This window comes from Rhinolophus hipposideros, assembly GCF_964194185.1.
Source record: "Rhinolophus hipposideros genome assembly, chromosome: 19".
Taxonomy (NCBI): domain Eukaryota; kingdom Metazoa; phylum Chordata; class Mammalia; order Chiroptera; family Rhinolophidae; genus Rhinolophus; species Rhinolophus hipposideros.
Window position 1 is genome coordinate 1,608,878 of NC_138065.1, and position 15,190 is coordinate 1,624,067.

Below are 15,190 nucleotides of genomic sequence, written 5' to 3' on the forward strand. Positions count from 1 at the left end.
AAGAGCTTCCCAGCGCTGGGCCTGGGGTGTGTGTCCCCGTTTCCCAGACGCTCACCCCAGGCCAGCGTGAGGTCCGCGGCCAGGTTAGGGCCCGCCCCGGAGTGCAGGCTCCCGGTCCTGCGTTCTCGGAGCCACCCGCCACTCCGGCCCCGCACGGGCCCTGACCCCGCCTCTGCCCTTGTAGAAAGTGACCCGCTCGGCGGTGCTGAAGCGGCATGGGGTACAGGAGTGCATCCTGCTGGTGACCCAGCGCATCACCAAGTACCCAGTGCTCATCAGCAGGCTCCTGCAGCATTCCCACGGTGAGAGGGGCCCCGAGGCAGGGAGGGCCGCCTGCGGCGAGGAGAGGCCCGCGGTGACCGAGGGAAGGCGGCGGGCTTGGGACTGGGGGGACGTGGGGCCGGAGCGAGGCTGGCTGAGCCACCCCTGCCGACCGTGCCAGGGGTTGAGGAGGAGCGCCAGAACCTGGCGACGGCGCTGAGGCTAGTGAAGGAGCTGCTGTCCAACGTGGACCAGGACGTGCACGAGCTGGAGAAGGGGGCCCGCCTGCAGGAGATCTACAACCGCATGGACCCCCGCGCCCAGACCCCGGTGCCTAGCAAGGGCCCCTTCGGCCGGGAGGAGCTTCTGCGACGCAAGCTCATCCATGACGGTTGCCTGCTCTGGAAGACGGCGACCGGCCGATTCAAAGGTCAGTGGTCAGCTTGGCAGGCTGGGCAAGAGTGGCAGTCAGGTGTAGGGAGGGCGAAGCAGCCGTCCCTAGGACCGCTGGATGCAGCCTGGCACCCAGGAGGATGGGTGCAGCGGGAGTACGGAATCTGGGTTTAACTTCTGTGCCCACGGGGACTTCCGTATCAGTACGTCGTCATTTCTCTGGTCCTTGCCTGCCTGGAGAGCTCGGGCTTGGCTCTCCAGCCAAGAGGCTGGAGAAACTCCAGCCAAGAGAAACTCCAGCAACAGAGGGCAAGCTCAGGGCATTTGGCTCTACCTGCTGGAGCCCCAGCCACTAGGGCAGGAGTTTGGGAACACAGTGGGGTGTGTGGGGGGGAGGCCCACAGGCGGGCGGGGTCGGGAAAGGGAGGGGCGTGTTGGGGGCGGGGCACGTTCCCAGGCTCCGTTCCCAGACTGCACCCTGCGCCACCCAAATCAGGGCCGGAGAGTAACAGGCCTTGGCTGGGGTGAGGAATGAGGGACCCAAGCAAGCCACACTGCCTGAGGCCACAGCCTGGCTGAACCTCTGTCCCCTGTCGGAATCCCCAGCCCATGCTCCTAGAGGCTGCAGTCTTTCGCAGTCACTTTCCTTCATCCCTTTCTCTCCTTCCCATCCCTCCCACGCAGCAGCTAAGAATATAAGGGGAGGGGGGGTTAAAAATAGCAAGGCTGGAGAGCTTTATTTTTGAAGCATTCAGCAAAAGCCCTCCCCTTCCCGCTGGGTGCCCACAGTTGGGTAAGATCTCCAAGGAAAAAGGGTGAGTGTGTTTTCTTGACCATGACATCTGCGTTTTTGGATTTGACCTTTGTTTCCTCCTCAAAGTGTGGGATCTCATAGCCACTGAGGGCCAGGCTGGTGGGGTAGAGGAGAGTGCAAGGAGATGGCTTCATTCCACTGTGTAGGGATGGATGAGGAGCCCAATTCTCCCCTCCCTGCCCAGCACTGAGGAGAACTGGGAATATGCTGAGCCCGGGGAATTTAGGTCCAATATCCAGAAAGGTCTTCGTTACTAGTTAAGTGTTAGACCTGGAGCTGAAAGGCTGAAAAAGGGTGGCCCTTCCTGCTCTGGGAATCCCTTCTACTCCCAAAAATCCTGGACCCTTTCACCTAGAAAAATACACGGGTGTTATATTAAAACGCAGAGTTGCTTATGCACCTTCAGAGGGTTTGCAGAACCCCTGGAGCCCAGCAGTGGACCCCAGGTTAAGAAACCTGCCTCGGTAGGGTAAAGATGGGTTTCCTCAGAGGCACTGGCTGACCCTTACGGTCTCTTGTAGCCCAAGAAGCTGTGTTACCTGATGACACGTGCATCTTTTTTTGCCCGTCGCATTTCTGAGCTGTAAGAACGGGGACGTGGGAGTTCTGCACAGGTGGAGGGAGCAGAGGGAAGAGGGGCCAGGAAAAAGGGGCTCCTGAACTCCAGCCGGGGTCGGCGGGTCCTCGCGAGAGAAGCCCTGCTCAGACCCTCACAGGCTGACTGCTCTCCGCCTTTGTCTCCCACCAGACGTGCTGATGCTGCTGATGACGGATGTGCTGGTGTTTCTCCAGGAGAAGGACCAGAAGTACAGCTTTCCTGCCCTGGTGAGGCCTTCCTCCTCCTTTCTCAGCATGGCCTGTGTTTCGGACCTTTCTTGCTTTCCTGCCTGAGCCCGAAAGCACCCTGGAACCTTCCAGTCCAACGTCTATGATAGCAACCATAATAAAATGGCCGTAATAAGATAAGACTGCAGGCCCTTTTACTCCTGTGAGGAAGGCCACTAATACCTCCTCTATGCAGATGTGGAAAGTAAAGCTTAAAGTTAACTACCATGTTTGCCCGAAAATGAGACCTAGCTGGACAATCAGCTCTAATGTGTCTTTTGGACCAAAGATTAATATAAGACCCAGTCTTATTTTACTATAAGACTGGATATGATATATGATATGATATGATACCAGGTCTTATATTAATATTTGCTCCAAAAGACACATTAGAGTTGATTGTCCGGCTAGGTCTTATTTTCGGGGAAACACGATACATGGGCAAGGGTCTTGTGCGTCTAGGTCCTCTCTGGCTGGCACCAGAGCTGGGCTCTTGTCCTGCAGGCAGACTCTTCCATCCTTTGATTGTCCAAGTATCCAAGAGTCAGGATGCCCCAGCTTAGCCCTCCTTTCCCCTGGCTGCAGGACAAGCCCTCGGTGGTGTCACTGCCGAACCTCATCGTTCGGGACATCGCCAATCAGGAGAAGGGGATGTTTCTGATCAGCGCGGCGCCCCCTGAGATGTACGAGGTTCACACGGCGTCGCGGGATGAACGGAGTACTTGGATCCGTGTCATTCAGCAGAGTGTGCGCCTGTGAGTGTGTGTGTGACCTCAGGACCTGCCGCTTCAGGCCCAGGCCACAGCACCCCTTGGGGACAGAGCCCAGAGTTCTGAGGTTGGGGGCAGACGAGAGGGCCCAAAGCCAGAAGGGTCATCTGTGTTCTCATACACACAATGACAACCCAGTGTGAGCGGACTGGCAGAGGAATACTCTGAGCTGCGATGGCCGCACACCTGCCAGCCAGCTGGTCTGTGGGCACGCGGCGATTCATGGGATTGTATCGCATTTTACCTTTGTTTTCTCAAAATGAGTGAAAAAGAAGATGACAACAGCGCTGATACTAGAGATGAGAGGAGCAAGCCTCATAAACAAAACTCCATATAGTAGCGGCAGGAAGGAAATCGTGTCGTGTGCTCAAGTAGCAGGTCTACCCTCTGTTGGACACACATTAGATTGGAGGCAACCAGTCAGCTGTGTGTGTCTGTTGGGATGAAACAAGTGAAGCAAAGAAGCATGTAAAATGTTGAAAATGGATTCTGGGAGATAAAACTCAGGATGCAATATATATAGGGTGCCAAAAAAAGATATACACGTTTTAAGAAAGGAAAAGACTGTATTAAAATTGCAATGCGATGAATGACGCTAGCATTCATTTGATTAACCATCTTTTGAGCGAATGTCATACTACACATTGCTACAGTAGTCAACTTCAGAAAGTAACACATAGATAACATTTCTTCAAATGTGTACATTTTTTTGGTACCCCTGGTGTATATATATATATGGTGTGTGTGTATATATATATATATATATATATATATATATATATATATGGAGAGAGAGAGAGAGAGAGAGAAAGAGAAATTTTTCAGGGAATGGCTTCTTGTCCACTTTATAATGTGTAAACCTATTGTTTTAAAATGTTTGCAATTTATACTTTTGAACAAACTTTTTCAGAAATGCATAAAAAACGGTGAAATTGCATATTCTAGCAGAACAATGCAGAATATGTGTCCCACGGACATGAGGTCCATAGTAGCCTCTGTATCACTAGTACTTATGTGTGAGATTGTGAAAATTAGAATTCACATTCTTCCTTGTGATTGATTTATTGAGCTTCGGCCCTGTTCAAAGCACTGTTACATTGTTGCAGTCAATCCTGCCAAGAAACCTGTAAGGAAGTTAGTGTCCCCATTTTTCGGAGGAGGAAATAGAGTGGAGACCTTCCGGGAAATAGCGGAGCCAGGGTTTCAAATTCAGCCCAGTTTGCTTGGTGCCAAAGCCTGTAGTTGTCCCTCTGCCGCTTCTCCAGGTGACCTTAGGAGAGGCACATAGAGACCCGTAAATGCAGGTGACCAGGTCTAAGAAAAGGGATGGTCATGGGTGAAGGGAGACAGGGCTGTGGCCGGTGGGTCTGCCCTGGGAGGCACAGAACGTGTTTGGGAGGCTGATTTCTGGTCTGTACCCTGGCCTCCTGCCGCCCCCCACACCTGACCTGTTACCCCTCCAGGTGTCCGTCCAGAGAGGACTTCCCCCTGATTGAGACAGAGGATGAGGCTTACCTGCGACGCATCAAGAGTAAGGCCGCTCAGTTTGTCAACTAATTGATGATATAGCCACACAGTGGGAAACTGCATGTGTTTTCAAAAACAGTGTGGCTCCATGAGGGCTGATGGAGAGCCGTAACTAAAATATATTGTTAGGTGAAAAGGGCAGTGTTTGAAACAATGTAAATGGGGGAATAAATATGTGTCATGTAGTGTGTGTGTGTCTCTGTGTGTGTGTGTGTGTCTCTAGAAAGACAAGGTATTACTATGGCTGCCTCTGGGAAGGGGAGCTAGCAAGACGAGGGTTGAGACCCTGACCTACTTGTTTACATAGGGCCTTATATTAGTTAGGGTACGACCGAAGGTCTGTACAGAAAGACCAACAGAAATCAGCTGCCTCACCAAGGTAGATTATTTCTCTCCACATACCAGTCTAGAAAGGGGAAGCGCAGTGTAGTGGTCCCACTCTGCCACCTTCAATGGGCAGATTCCCACCTCTGGGTCCAAAGTGGCTACTAAAGCTCCCGCTGTCACATCTGCCTTCCAGCTAGCAGGGAGGCGTGAAAGAACAGCGAGCCTGTATACCCATTTCTTTTAAAGGCCCGTCTGGAAGACACTCGTATCCGTCAGCCAGAATTGAGTCACGTGTAATGTCTAGCTGCAAGTCAGGCTGGGAAATGTAGTCTTAACTGGGCAGTCCTGTGCCCCATGACTGTACACGTTCCCTAACTGGAGGGAGACGGGAGAGAATGAAAACTGGTAGATAACCTTAGTCCCTGCCACTGATCCTTCTTGCTTTTGTTTTGAGAACAAAAGTGCAGGTGTCCCTTTTCCCCAAAAAAGTTTTTTCTTTTTTTGTAAATGCCAAAAAAGTCAAATTTAGGTTCTGCCACTCTGCCCAGCCATGACCCCTGACCCCTGGGGCTGCCTATCCCCCACTGGCTCTCCTGGGCACCCTGGGCCTTCCCGTGTGCTCACCTGTCCTTACCCACAGTGGAGCTCCAGCAGAAAGACCGGGCACTGGCAGAGCTGCTGCGAGAGAAGGTCGGGCTGTTTGCCGAGATGACCCATTTCCAGGTGGAAGAGGACGGCGGCAGTGGGTTGGCCCTGCCCACACTGCCCAGGGGCCTGTTCCGCTCCGAGTCCCTCGAGGCCCCGCGTGGCGAGCGGCTGCTGCAGGATGCCATCCGTGAGGGTGAGGGGCGCCTAGGGAAGAGTGTGGGCTCATCCACTCATTGTCACAGACTGTGGGCACACGGCTAGGCCTGGACGCGCACGCATCGGGGATGGCAGCCCGTGGCCTGCGAAGTCCCTGCTCTGCCTGCTGGGAGCTGGGCAAGGCAGGGAGAGCCTGGTCCTTCCTGCTGGGACCCTCTCGCCCTGCGTACCCTTAATGACCTTTGCCTCGTCCAGCGCCCATGTAGTCACTGCCCCTAGGGTCCTGCTCTGCTCCTGCCCTCACCTCTCCTCTTCCCCTTCAGTGGAAGGCCTGAGAGACCTGCTGGTGGGGCCTGCTGTGGAGCTGCTCTTGACGCCCCGGGAACCAGCCCTGCCCGTGGAAGCAGAGCGTGGTGGTAACACAAGTCCTGGGCTCACTGCCAGTGAGTAGTGGGTGTGCGGGGTTACAGAGAATGGGGTGGCACCAGGGGCCGGGCCTGTCAGCGTCCTGGGGAACTGAGTTCGGCCCATCCTTGCCCCTCAACAGATGGTGAGGCCAGAACCTTCAACGGCTCCATTGAGCTCTGTAGGGCCGACTCAGACTCCAGCCAGAAGGTGGGTCCTCAGGAGGTGTCCGGACCGGGCCCGAGGGTGGGAAGGGACAGCCGGCCACAGATCCCTGACACCAAGATGTCAGGGACTTGTGTGCCTGCTGACTCCCCCTCCTTGACCATTTCTGCAGGATCGAAATGGAAATCAGCTGAGATCTCCGCAGGAGGTGAGATGGGAACTTGGTTGTATGGGGGGCTCCTCCCCGTCTGAGGAATTGGAGCCAGTGTGGAGGGACGTGGGGGACAGTCTGCACCTCACAGTCTCCGGAGTCTGGCTGTCCCCACACACACGCTAGGTCAGCCTCTGGGCAGCCCTCCCACCCTGAAGCTCGGGCCCTATTCCCACGCTCTCCTCTGTCCTCAGGAAGTCTTGCAGCGATTGGTCAATCTCTATGGACTTCTCCACGGCCTTCAGGTGAGTGGGGCAGGGGCGAGAATGGGGACAGTGGTGGGGATGGGGGACGCCAGAGCAGAGCTGCTCGCCCAGGCAGGCAGAGCCTCTCCCAGTTGGGGTACTCCTGGGCCCTGGAGGTGAGGTGAGGAGCAGAAGAAAGAGGGGGTTCTGATACAGCCATCTGTCCCCATTCCACCCCAGGCGGCTGTGGCCCAGCAGGACACTTTGGTGGAAGCCCGCTTCCCTGAGGGTCCCGAGCGAAGGGAGAAGCTGACCCGAGCCAACTCTCGAGACGGGGAGGCTGGCAGGGCCGGGGCCACCCCTGTGGCTCCTGAGAAGCCGGCCACGGAACTGGCCCTGCTGCAGAGGCAGCATGGGCTGCTGCAGGAGGAGCTGAGACGCTGCCGGCGGCTGGGCGAGGAGCGGGCCACAGAGGCTGGCAACCTGGAGGCCCGGCTCCGGGAGAGCGAGCAGGCCCGCGCCCTGCTGGAGCGGGAGGCCGAAGAGGCCCGCAGGCAGCTGGCCGCCCTGGGCCAGACCGAGCCCCTTCCCGCCGAGGCCCCCTGGGCCCGCAGGCCGATGGACCCCCGGCGACGGAGCCTCCCTGCGGGCGACGCGCTGTACTTGAGTTTCACGCCCCCACAGGTAAGGAAGGTGGGAGTAGCAGTGACGGGGGCGCATAGCAGGGCCCAGGAGAGAAGCTGAAGGAGCTTGGGATTTGAGTGATGGGCTTACAGCCTCTTAGGGTACTGGCTGGGGGACCACAGGATTTGGGTGGGCGCAGAGGTCAGGCACCGGGGTCTGCCGGAAGAGCCAGTCTAGGGGCGAGCAGGGCACTGCCCCTGCTCATCGTGGGGCTGCCTGCCTTTCCTGCCCGCTGGCTACAGCCCAGTCGAGGCCACGACCGCCTGGACTTGCCTGTGACAATTCGCTCCGTCCATCGACCCTTTGAGGATCAAGAGAGGCAGGAGCTGGGCAGCCCTGACGAGCGGCTACATGACAGCAGTGACCCCGACACGGGCAGCGAGGAGGAAGGTGGCAGCCGTCTGTCTCCGCCCCACAGTCCACGAGGTGAGACCCTGGCCGAGACGTGGCAGAGAAGTGGGGTGCAACCTGGGTTCAGACCCAGGGGCTGTGGCTTCCCAGGAAGTCTGCACCCTGGAGCACAGGACCTCCGGGCCGGGCAGGAAGGTCCCTCACTACCCACTGAGGTCTGAGTGACTCTGGGAGGGACGCAAAGGACTTCCTGTTTTGTCTGATGGTGAAACTCCAGGAAGCCAAGGATGTAGGGGGGCCACTCCTCCAATAGGTGATTCCCAACCTTTTGAAGTAGACATGGATTTTTGAAAATAAAATGTCAAAGACGTCTTAAGTTCTTACAGTTGGTTCAGGAAATACAAATAGCCAAAAGCTACTGTAACTCCACCTAGGAATCTTAAAATAGTTTGTATTTCATGACTCAAACTGTATCTTCGCAAACTTACAGGGTGTACAGAGTAGCTAGCTAGGTGTGGGCAAGTTCCTTATGCCCACGGAGGTTTCTCCCACCCCCAGGGAGTCATGGACCTCGCCACTCCTCAGCCCACGGCGGGGTGGCACTTGTGGAGGGGTGCAGTTGCTCACCCACTAACTTTGCCGCGTCCCCCTCAGATTTCACCCGGATGCAGGACATCCCAGAGGAGACCGAGAGCCGCGACGGGGAGCCTGTCGCTTCCGAGAGCTAAGGGGGCCCCCCCTCCCTGTGGCCCCCGAAGAACATTGCTGAGGGAGGCAGACCGTGGGGACTCCAACCTGCCTGTGACCAGTGAACTTTTGAAAGAACTGCTGTCCTTGCCAGCTCTTGGGATCCTTGCACACCTGGGGCCATTTAGGAAGCTGGGGAGTTGGGCCGCAGCGCCCCCTGGTGGCATCCAGAAGCTACACCACAGATGCCAATCTTTCATGCCTTCTCTCCTCTACTTTAGGAAAATTTATTTATTTATTGTTTATTAGCTGTGGAGGGAGAGGGGAGACTTAGAGGACCAGGGACATGGGAACCAAGCCATAGGGGTCGGGGGGCCTTGTCCTTCAACACTACTGGGGTTCATTCAGGCTTAACCATGTGGCCACTGGGTTCTCGCCCTGACACCACCCAGCAACCCCCTCTGAGGGGAGGCTGCGGCCACGGGACCCTACTGCAGAAGGGCTGTGGGCAGGAGCATGCCCCTCTCCCTCTCCCCTCAACCTCTCACTGCTGGTCTCCCTTCTGTCCGTCCTCCACGGACCCCCAGGGAGATAACCTGGCTTCCTGGAGGTGGTGGGATGGAGATTGAGGTGGCCACAATGGTCCGTTGCGGAGGTGAGGGAAAACCCCACAGGGACCAGAATGTCTTTTTGTTATCGTTCTTTTCTTTTTTGTACCAAAGCCAACTGCACGTATTTTATATTTTTAAGAGAAGATTGTAGGCAACTAGAAATTGCAGCCTTCTATCTCCTCATTGCTGAAGAACTTGAGGGATGGGGGGAGCTTTGACTTCTCCCCTCATCTGTAGTAATGGGGAACCTAGTCTGACTTCTTCCCCAGCCGTTTGGAAACAAAGTTCCAGGGTGAGTTGGGGAACCTCTGCGAACCCTGACCTCACCCTCACCTCAGCAACCATGACCTAAAACCTCAGCCTGAACTTGGGGGATTTTTTAATGGACCCCCAGTGCCCACCAGCCCCAGACCTTTTCCTGCCCATTTGATTGTAAAAAAAAAAAAAGAGAGAAAAGGATAAAGCAGGGAAATTAAAGATCTGGAGCCCTGTGAAGTGCCATGTCTGGATGTCTGCCGGTTCTGAGCGTGCGTGAGCCAGGCGGTGACCTGTGTCCCTCTGACAGGGGCCTTTACCTCTCATAGGAAGGGCCGCCGGCCTCCCTGAAGACCGGGTCCTAACAAAAGAAACTGTTGCAAACCTTTTTTGGTATCATCGTTGATACTCAGACACGAGGACCAAAATGGAGGGGCCCTTGATCAGGTTCCGGTGGCCCTTGGTGGTTGCAGGACATTATTAGAAACCTCGTTTCCATCTCATTTGCATGCCATGCTCCGAAGCCCAGCAGCCTCTCTCTCAGCCCCAGCCCTTTTGGCACAGTCCTCTGTGCCTCCCCCAACTGTCATGGGTTTTCACGTTCAGTCCCCACTCTGCCCTGGGTATCCGCGTCATGAGAGTAACCTCTTCAAGATGGTTCCCCTCCAGAGTTGCTGCTCTTAGCTCTTAGGCTCTGAGAGGCAATGAGGTTAGGTTGATTTCAGTTCTCGTTTTGGCTAATTTTACTTCCTGTTTCTGGTTAGTAACAGCTCTGGGGTGCAGGGAAGGGAGCGAGTCTAGAGGTGTGGAAATGCTGGTGTAGAGCACATGTCTCTGTGGAAGGCCCTGGGGTGAGGTGAGAAGAGTGGGGCTCAAGACCTCAGCTACAGAAAGGACTTGGAATCCCAAGACGGGGGTGGGGGGGTCAGCAGCCCCCCCCACCCCTGTTATTCTCCCACCGGCATCTGGCCTTTACAAGGTGCTTCCTCAGTCTGCGGTGGGAATTACTCATTTTACGGACTTGGAAACCTGGGTGCAGAAAGGTTGCCAGGCCCGCACAGGTGAGCCAGCAAGGGGCCAGCCCCTAGCTGCAGCCGTCCTCAGTGACTGTCTAGAAGTGCCAGGGCTCCAGGTTTCCAACGCAGTGGCTCAGCGGTGGCTGCTGTGTCACCTGGGACCCAGGGCCTGTGAAAGTGGAGAGGAGGAAGGCCAGTGTGGATGGGGGGTCAGACAACACCCAAAGGCCCCTGGAAGGGGGGTTGCAGGCTCCTCCCACTGCCCACTGGGACCCCGTGAAGGATGCTGGTCAGTCCCTGAGCCTGTTGGAGGAGCCCATGGTTCTGTTCCGGGCAGCATGGTCCCTCCTGCCACTGCTGACCAAAACCTCCTCCCCATCCTTGGAAACGTGACGTCACATTTTCTGAGAGATTGATGAGTCCGTTTCACACTTTTCACCACTCCTCCCAAAACTCCCTCCCTAATCCCATTTTCAGGGAAACGCAGTTTTAACAGTCCCTCCTGCAGTTTCAAAGCTCTGGCTTCGTGCCAGGCAGATGCCTTCCCGCTGGAGCGGAGCTGCCCAGCTGGGCATCACTGGTCCTCTTCTGCGACTCCACCTCTACCAAAGGTAGGCCTACTATGTGCATTCACTCATCTGTGGCCAGGACCTGTTTAAATGTCAATATTTACCGCTGGCCACCAGAGGAGCCAATATCCGGAGCCTGGCAGGGCAGGGCCATCGCAGGGGCTGCGGGGGCGGCACTTAGGCGGCTAAGCATTTCCCGTCCTGAACTGGCTGGGGACAGACCTGCAGTTTTGGAACCAGTTTAAACATTATCGAGAAGAGGAAATTAAACATCAAGAGGATAATTAAATCTCTTTAACATTGCTTAATATGTTGTGAATTGGATGGCTGTTTAGAGCCTCTTAGAGACTGGAAGGAACCGGTGCGGGGGCGCCTGAGGCCCCCTGGCCGCCCTCCATGCGCAGGCTTTGCTCCACAGCTTGCGGAGTGGGGGCAACGAAGTGGGAGCTCCACCCCATCGTCCCTCTGTCACCTCCCCACTTTGCAGGGCTTTCCCCTAGAAAGTTCCTTCTGAAGGCCAACTTTGGCCACTGCTGCGTCTTGTTTCTGTATCTGGAAACCAAAGGGGAACCCCTGCCCTGGAGAACAACTTTAAGAAGACTGGAGGGGCCAGCTCCTCTCTGAGTTCTTTAGTAAAACTTGGATTTTACTCCAGAGCTCGCGATTCACCCCAGATGAGCCCCTGGCCTTCCAGCCCTGTCTCCCAGCGGCCCCCTCATTTCTTCCTTTTTCTTCTCTCTGTCTCCATTTTACACGAAATGTAAGAATAACAGTTAACACTATTTAGGGCAACAGCCCGCTTTTCAGATGAGAAAACAGGTACAGAGAATTAACTTTGTTCCCTCAGCCAGTTAGTGTGGGAGCCGGGCTGTGAATCCTGGGCTCTGACAGGGGGACTTGGGGTAGCGAGGGGACCAGCACCGGTCTCTGGGCCTTCCACTTCCCCCACCTTCAGCCTCCTCCCAACCCCTTTCCACATCTCTCACCTGCCTAGGCCCCACCCACCCACATCCTTGCTTATCATCATCCTCACTTCTCCCTCCAAACCCGGATTTACACTCGGGCTGGGCCCATGCCAAGACTGCAGCAAGACCCCTCATGTGCCATCTGCCTGCTGGGGAGCTACAGCTTTTGCAGCTGAGGTCTCTGCAGGCATCACTGAGAGGGTAAGAAGGTGCAGGTGTCCCTGGATGAGGGCAGTTTGGGCCTTGGCACCAGAGAAAGACAAAGGGCACACCCGGTTTGAGGGGAGGGGTGGGAAAGGGAGGCCAGGCAAAGGGAGATAAGCACTGACCCCTCATCCACGAGCCTAGAACCCCTAGGGGAAATTTCCTGGGAAATCGCACCAGAGGCAGAAGTGGGGCAAAGACCGCTTGTGTCCGCGCTGAACTGGAGGTGGCACTGGGACAAAAGGTCAAGACAATTTGCGAATCATACCAGGTTTATTGTTAGGCCCCCTCCTTTCCCACCTCCACATGGGAACCTCAGCTTTGTCACACCAACCTGACCTGGGCGGGCCTGCCCCATTCCACCACACCCAGAGTGGGATCAAAGATCAGCCTTCCCAAGGGATGGCGGCCTGGCCAGCCTCTCTCCGGGGGTGGCGCTGCCCCTGGTGGGCCCCAGCGGAGGAGACTGTACAGCTCTCAGCTTCAGGCAGGGGTGCCTGTGTCCCAATTGGCCAGCATAGTAGAAGGGCCACTGTCCTGAGGAGCACTCTGTGCCCCCCGCCTGCTCCCCGCCTTTAAGGCCACCTGCTCTGCCCAGCCCTGGCCCTGGGGCCACAGCCGTGCGCGCAGGCCTCGGAAGGTGTGCGCCAGGGCCCGCCGGGGCTCCCTCCGCAGGAGACAGTACAGCATGGGGTTCAGGCAGCTGTTGCTGTGTGCCAGGCAGGTGGTGACCGGGTACACGTAGGTATGGATGGCGTAGAAAGTGCTGTCCCAGGGCATCAGGTCAAACCTCACCAGGACAGCCCAGAAAGTGACCACATGGTTGGGGAACCAGCAGAGGAAGAAGGAGGCCACCAGGATGCCCATGGAGCGGGCCACGGCCCTGCTGTCTTGCCGTCGCCGTTGCCGCCGCCGCAGGAAGGCCAGCAGCAGCAGGTAGCTGGTGGTGATGACACCCAGGGGTACCACAAAGGCCAGCAGCACCCTCTGCAGCTGGTAGGCCCCCAGCCAGTACCTGCTGGGGAAGCGCAGTAGGCACAGGCGTGCGCCCCACAGCTCCCCCTCGGCCCCAAAGACGGCTGTGGGCAGCGTCACCAGGGCGGCTGCCACCCACACCGCCAGGGTGGCCACGCGGGCCCAGAAGAGCGAGAGGTGGGTGCCTGGCCCCCCGGCCATGGCCACCACCCAGTAGCGGGCGACGCTGAGCGCCGTGATGAGGAAGATACCGGCATAGATGTTGAGGACAGTGGCCGTCAGGACCACCTTGCAGAGGGCACCGCCAAAGGGCCAGTGGAAGTCCAGGGCTGACTCGGCTGCCCAGAAGGGCAGAGTGAGTGCTAGCCCCAGGTCTGCCAGAGCCAGGTTGAAGACAAAAGTGTCAGATGGTGGGCAGGGGGCTCGCCGAGCGCAGTTACCCAGCACCCACAGCACGGCCAAATTCCCCAGCAAGCCCGCAGCCCCCACCAGCACGTAGACCAGGGCGACCCCAACCCTCAGGGCGAGGAATTCCACAGGCATGACAGCATCGTCCACGCTCAGCACGCTGCCTGCAGACCTGTTGCTCCAGAACGCAGGCAGGGGGGCGGAGGTATTGGGTGTGGGCATCTCAGGGCATCAGAGGTCAGCGGTGCTGGGCGGCAGTGGCCATGGGGTCTCCTCAGGAGGCTCCAGACCTCAGTGCTTCTCTGGGGCCTCTGGCTGCTGGGAGCCCCAGCCCACACCCACACGTGCATGGGTGGGGTGTGGATGGGACAATCTGCCCTTCCCCATTGGTCTTGGTGATGGCTGGTGGGTGGGGCAGGGTGAGGTAGGACCCAAGCTGGTGTGTGTGTGTGTGTGTGTGTGTGTGTAAGGCTCTGGGGCAGAGGAGAAAAGGGACAATTACCCCACTATGAAGAGCAGCCCCAAGCCTCTGCTCCAGGGAGAGGGCCAGAGAGATCCCGTCTCAGGGATGACAGGAACCAAACTGCATCCCCCTATTCTTGGGGCCTGGGGGAAGGCCCCCCCCCCAGGGGGCATAAGGCAGGGAATGACTGTCAGAGAGAGAATGAGCAGAGCTTCTGGAGTCCCATATGTGCTACTCACTTGCTGTGTGACTTGGAGTGAATTACTTCACTCCTCTGAACCTGTTTCCGTGCTTAAAATTTTCAGATAAAAGTATCTGCTTCACTAGACTGCTGTGATAAAATTCGATGATACATGTGCAAAAGCACTTTGTACGTTGCTATTTGCATGACTGATGATTATTTCAAAGGAAAAGTTCGGGGTGTTTATGGCAGAAGAGAGCAGGGTACTGAGGGTTATCACCAAGCCCAGGGACCAGTGCCAAGTAAAACACAGGTTGGAATTCATTGCAGCAACAAGTGACCTTGAGGCGAAGGGCAGGGAGGGAGAGGGGAGAGGAAGTGACAGCTTCCTGCTCCCTCCCTGCTGGGAACTGGCCTGTGAGGACCTGAGGAACCTGAGAATGCCCTCAGTCCTCTTCCTGCTCCTGAGGAGTAAGTAGCCTGGCTAACCTGTCACTCCACTGTCTTTCACCCTTTGCTGCTCTAGTCTATGGAGTCAGAGGTCAGGGGTCTCCACCTTCTCCCATCCCAAACCACATTTCAGAGCTCTGGATCCCAGATATGCACTCACCACGCCCCATCCTGTCTCCCCATGACCTCAGTCCTAACTGGAAAAAATGCTTCATTGGGCCCTCCCGTTTTGTGCCCGCGCCCCTCCCCCGTGCAGAATTTGCTGTGATGGGGAAAAGAGGAGGAGGGCCGTGGGTAGACAGAAGACTGAGGCTTTCTCAAGGATTCTGAAATAGTCAGAACCTTCCTGCCCTCTGCCAGCGAATCAAGATGTTTGATGTTCAGCTCCCTTGGAGTGCTGGGGGCGGGTGGGGCCTTTCGGGACAAGCAGTCAGCAGTGTGTTGGATGAAGCCTGCAGAAGACACCCAGAGGCAGGCTCAGACAGGGTGCAGGATGTTTGGGGTTTTCAGCAAGGAATGGGTGTGAGGGGAAGGCAGAAGGGGGGTGCCCAGCCCAAGTCCAGGTGAGTCCCAGGGGCTACCTCCCGGCCTCATGGACTGGCCGTGTTTTCTCTCCCACCCATCCAGTGTCACCTTACCCACCTGGCACGAACATGTCTGCTCAGTGCAGTACTGATTTTCTCT

The 15,190-nt window shown here is 56.6% G+C and overlaps 2 protein-coding genes across 14 annotated transcripts in view; one reads left to right on the forward strand and one right to left on the reverse strand.

The window, feature by feature from the left end:
• ARHGEF2 (Rho/Rac guanine nucleotide exchange factor 2) overlaps positions 1 to 9,515 on the forward strand; it is a 42,281-nt gene extending 32,766 nt beyond the window's left edge. For 8 of the 13 annotated variants that reach the window (XM_081025439.1, XM_081025434.1, XM_081025444.1 and 5 more), the window contains 13 exons: positions 185 to 302; positions 443 to 691; positions 2,217 to 2,293; positions 2,879 to 3,048; positions 4,527 to 4,594; positions 5,558 to 5,758; positions 6,045 to 6,164; positions 6,269 to 6,336; positions 6,464 to 6,499; positions 6,697 to 6,747; positions 6,928 to 7,371; positions 7,614 to 7,797; positions 8,377 to 9,515. In XM_081025439.1, the coding sequence (XP_080881565.1) occupies positions 185 to 302; positions 443 to 691; positions 2,217 to 2,293; positions 2,879 to 3,048; positions 4,527 to 4,594; positions 5,558 to 5,758; positions 6,045 to 6,164; positions 6,269 to 6,336; positions 6,464 to 6,499; positions 6,697 to 6,747; positions 6,928 to 7,371; positions 7,614 to 7,797; positions 8,377 to 8,450 (1,860 nt within the window). In that variant the 3' untranslated portion in view covers positions 8,451 to 9,515. The remainder of the gene's footprint in view (positions 1 to 184; positions 303 to 442; positions 692 to 2,216; positions 2,294 to 2,878; positions 3,049 to 4,526; positions 4,595 to 5,557; positions 5,759 to 6,044; positions 6,165 to 6,268; positions 6,337 to 6,463; positions 6,500 to 6,696; positions 6,748 to 6,927; positions 7,372 to 7,613; positions 7,798 to 8,376) is intronic. The other 5 variants (XM_081025440.1, XM_081025441.1, XM_081025442.1 and 2 more) reach the window with 1 other exon arrangement.
• A 2,997-nt stretch (positions 9,516 to 12,512) lies between these two features.
• Positions 12,513 to 13,634, reverse strand: RXFP4 (relaxin family peptide/INSL5 receptor 4; the record flags this gene model as incomplete). Its single annotated transcript, XM_081025169.1, has 1 exon — positions 12,513 to 13,634. The coding sequence occupies one exon, from the start codon at positions 13,632 to 13,634 to the stop codon at positions 12,513 to 12,515; it is 1,122 nt and encodes a 373-aa protein (XP_080881295.1).
• Positions 13,635 to 15,190: the final 1,556 nt, after the last annotated feature.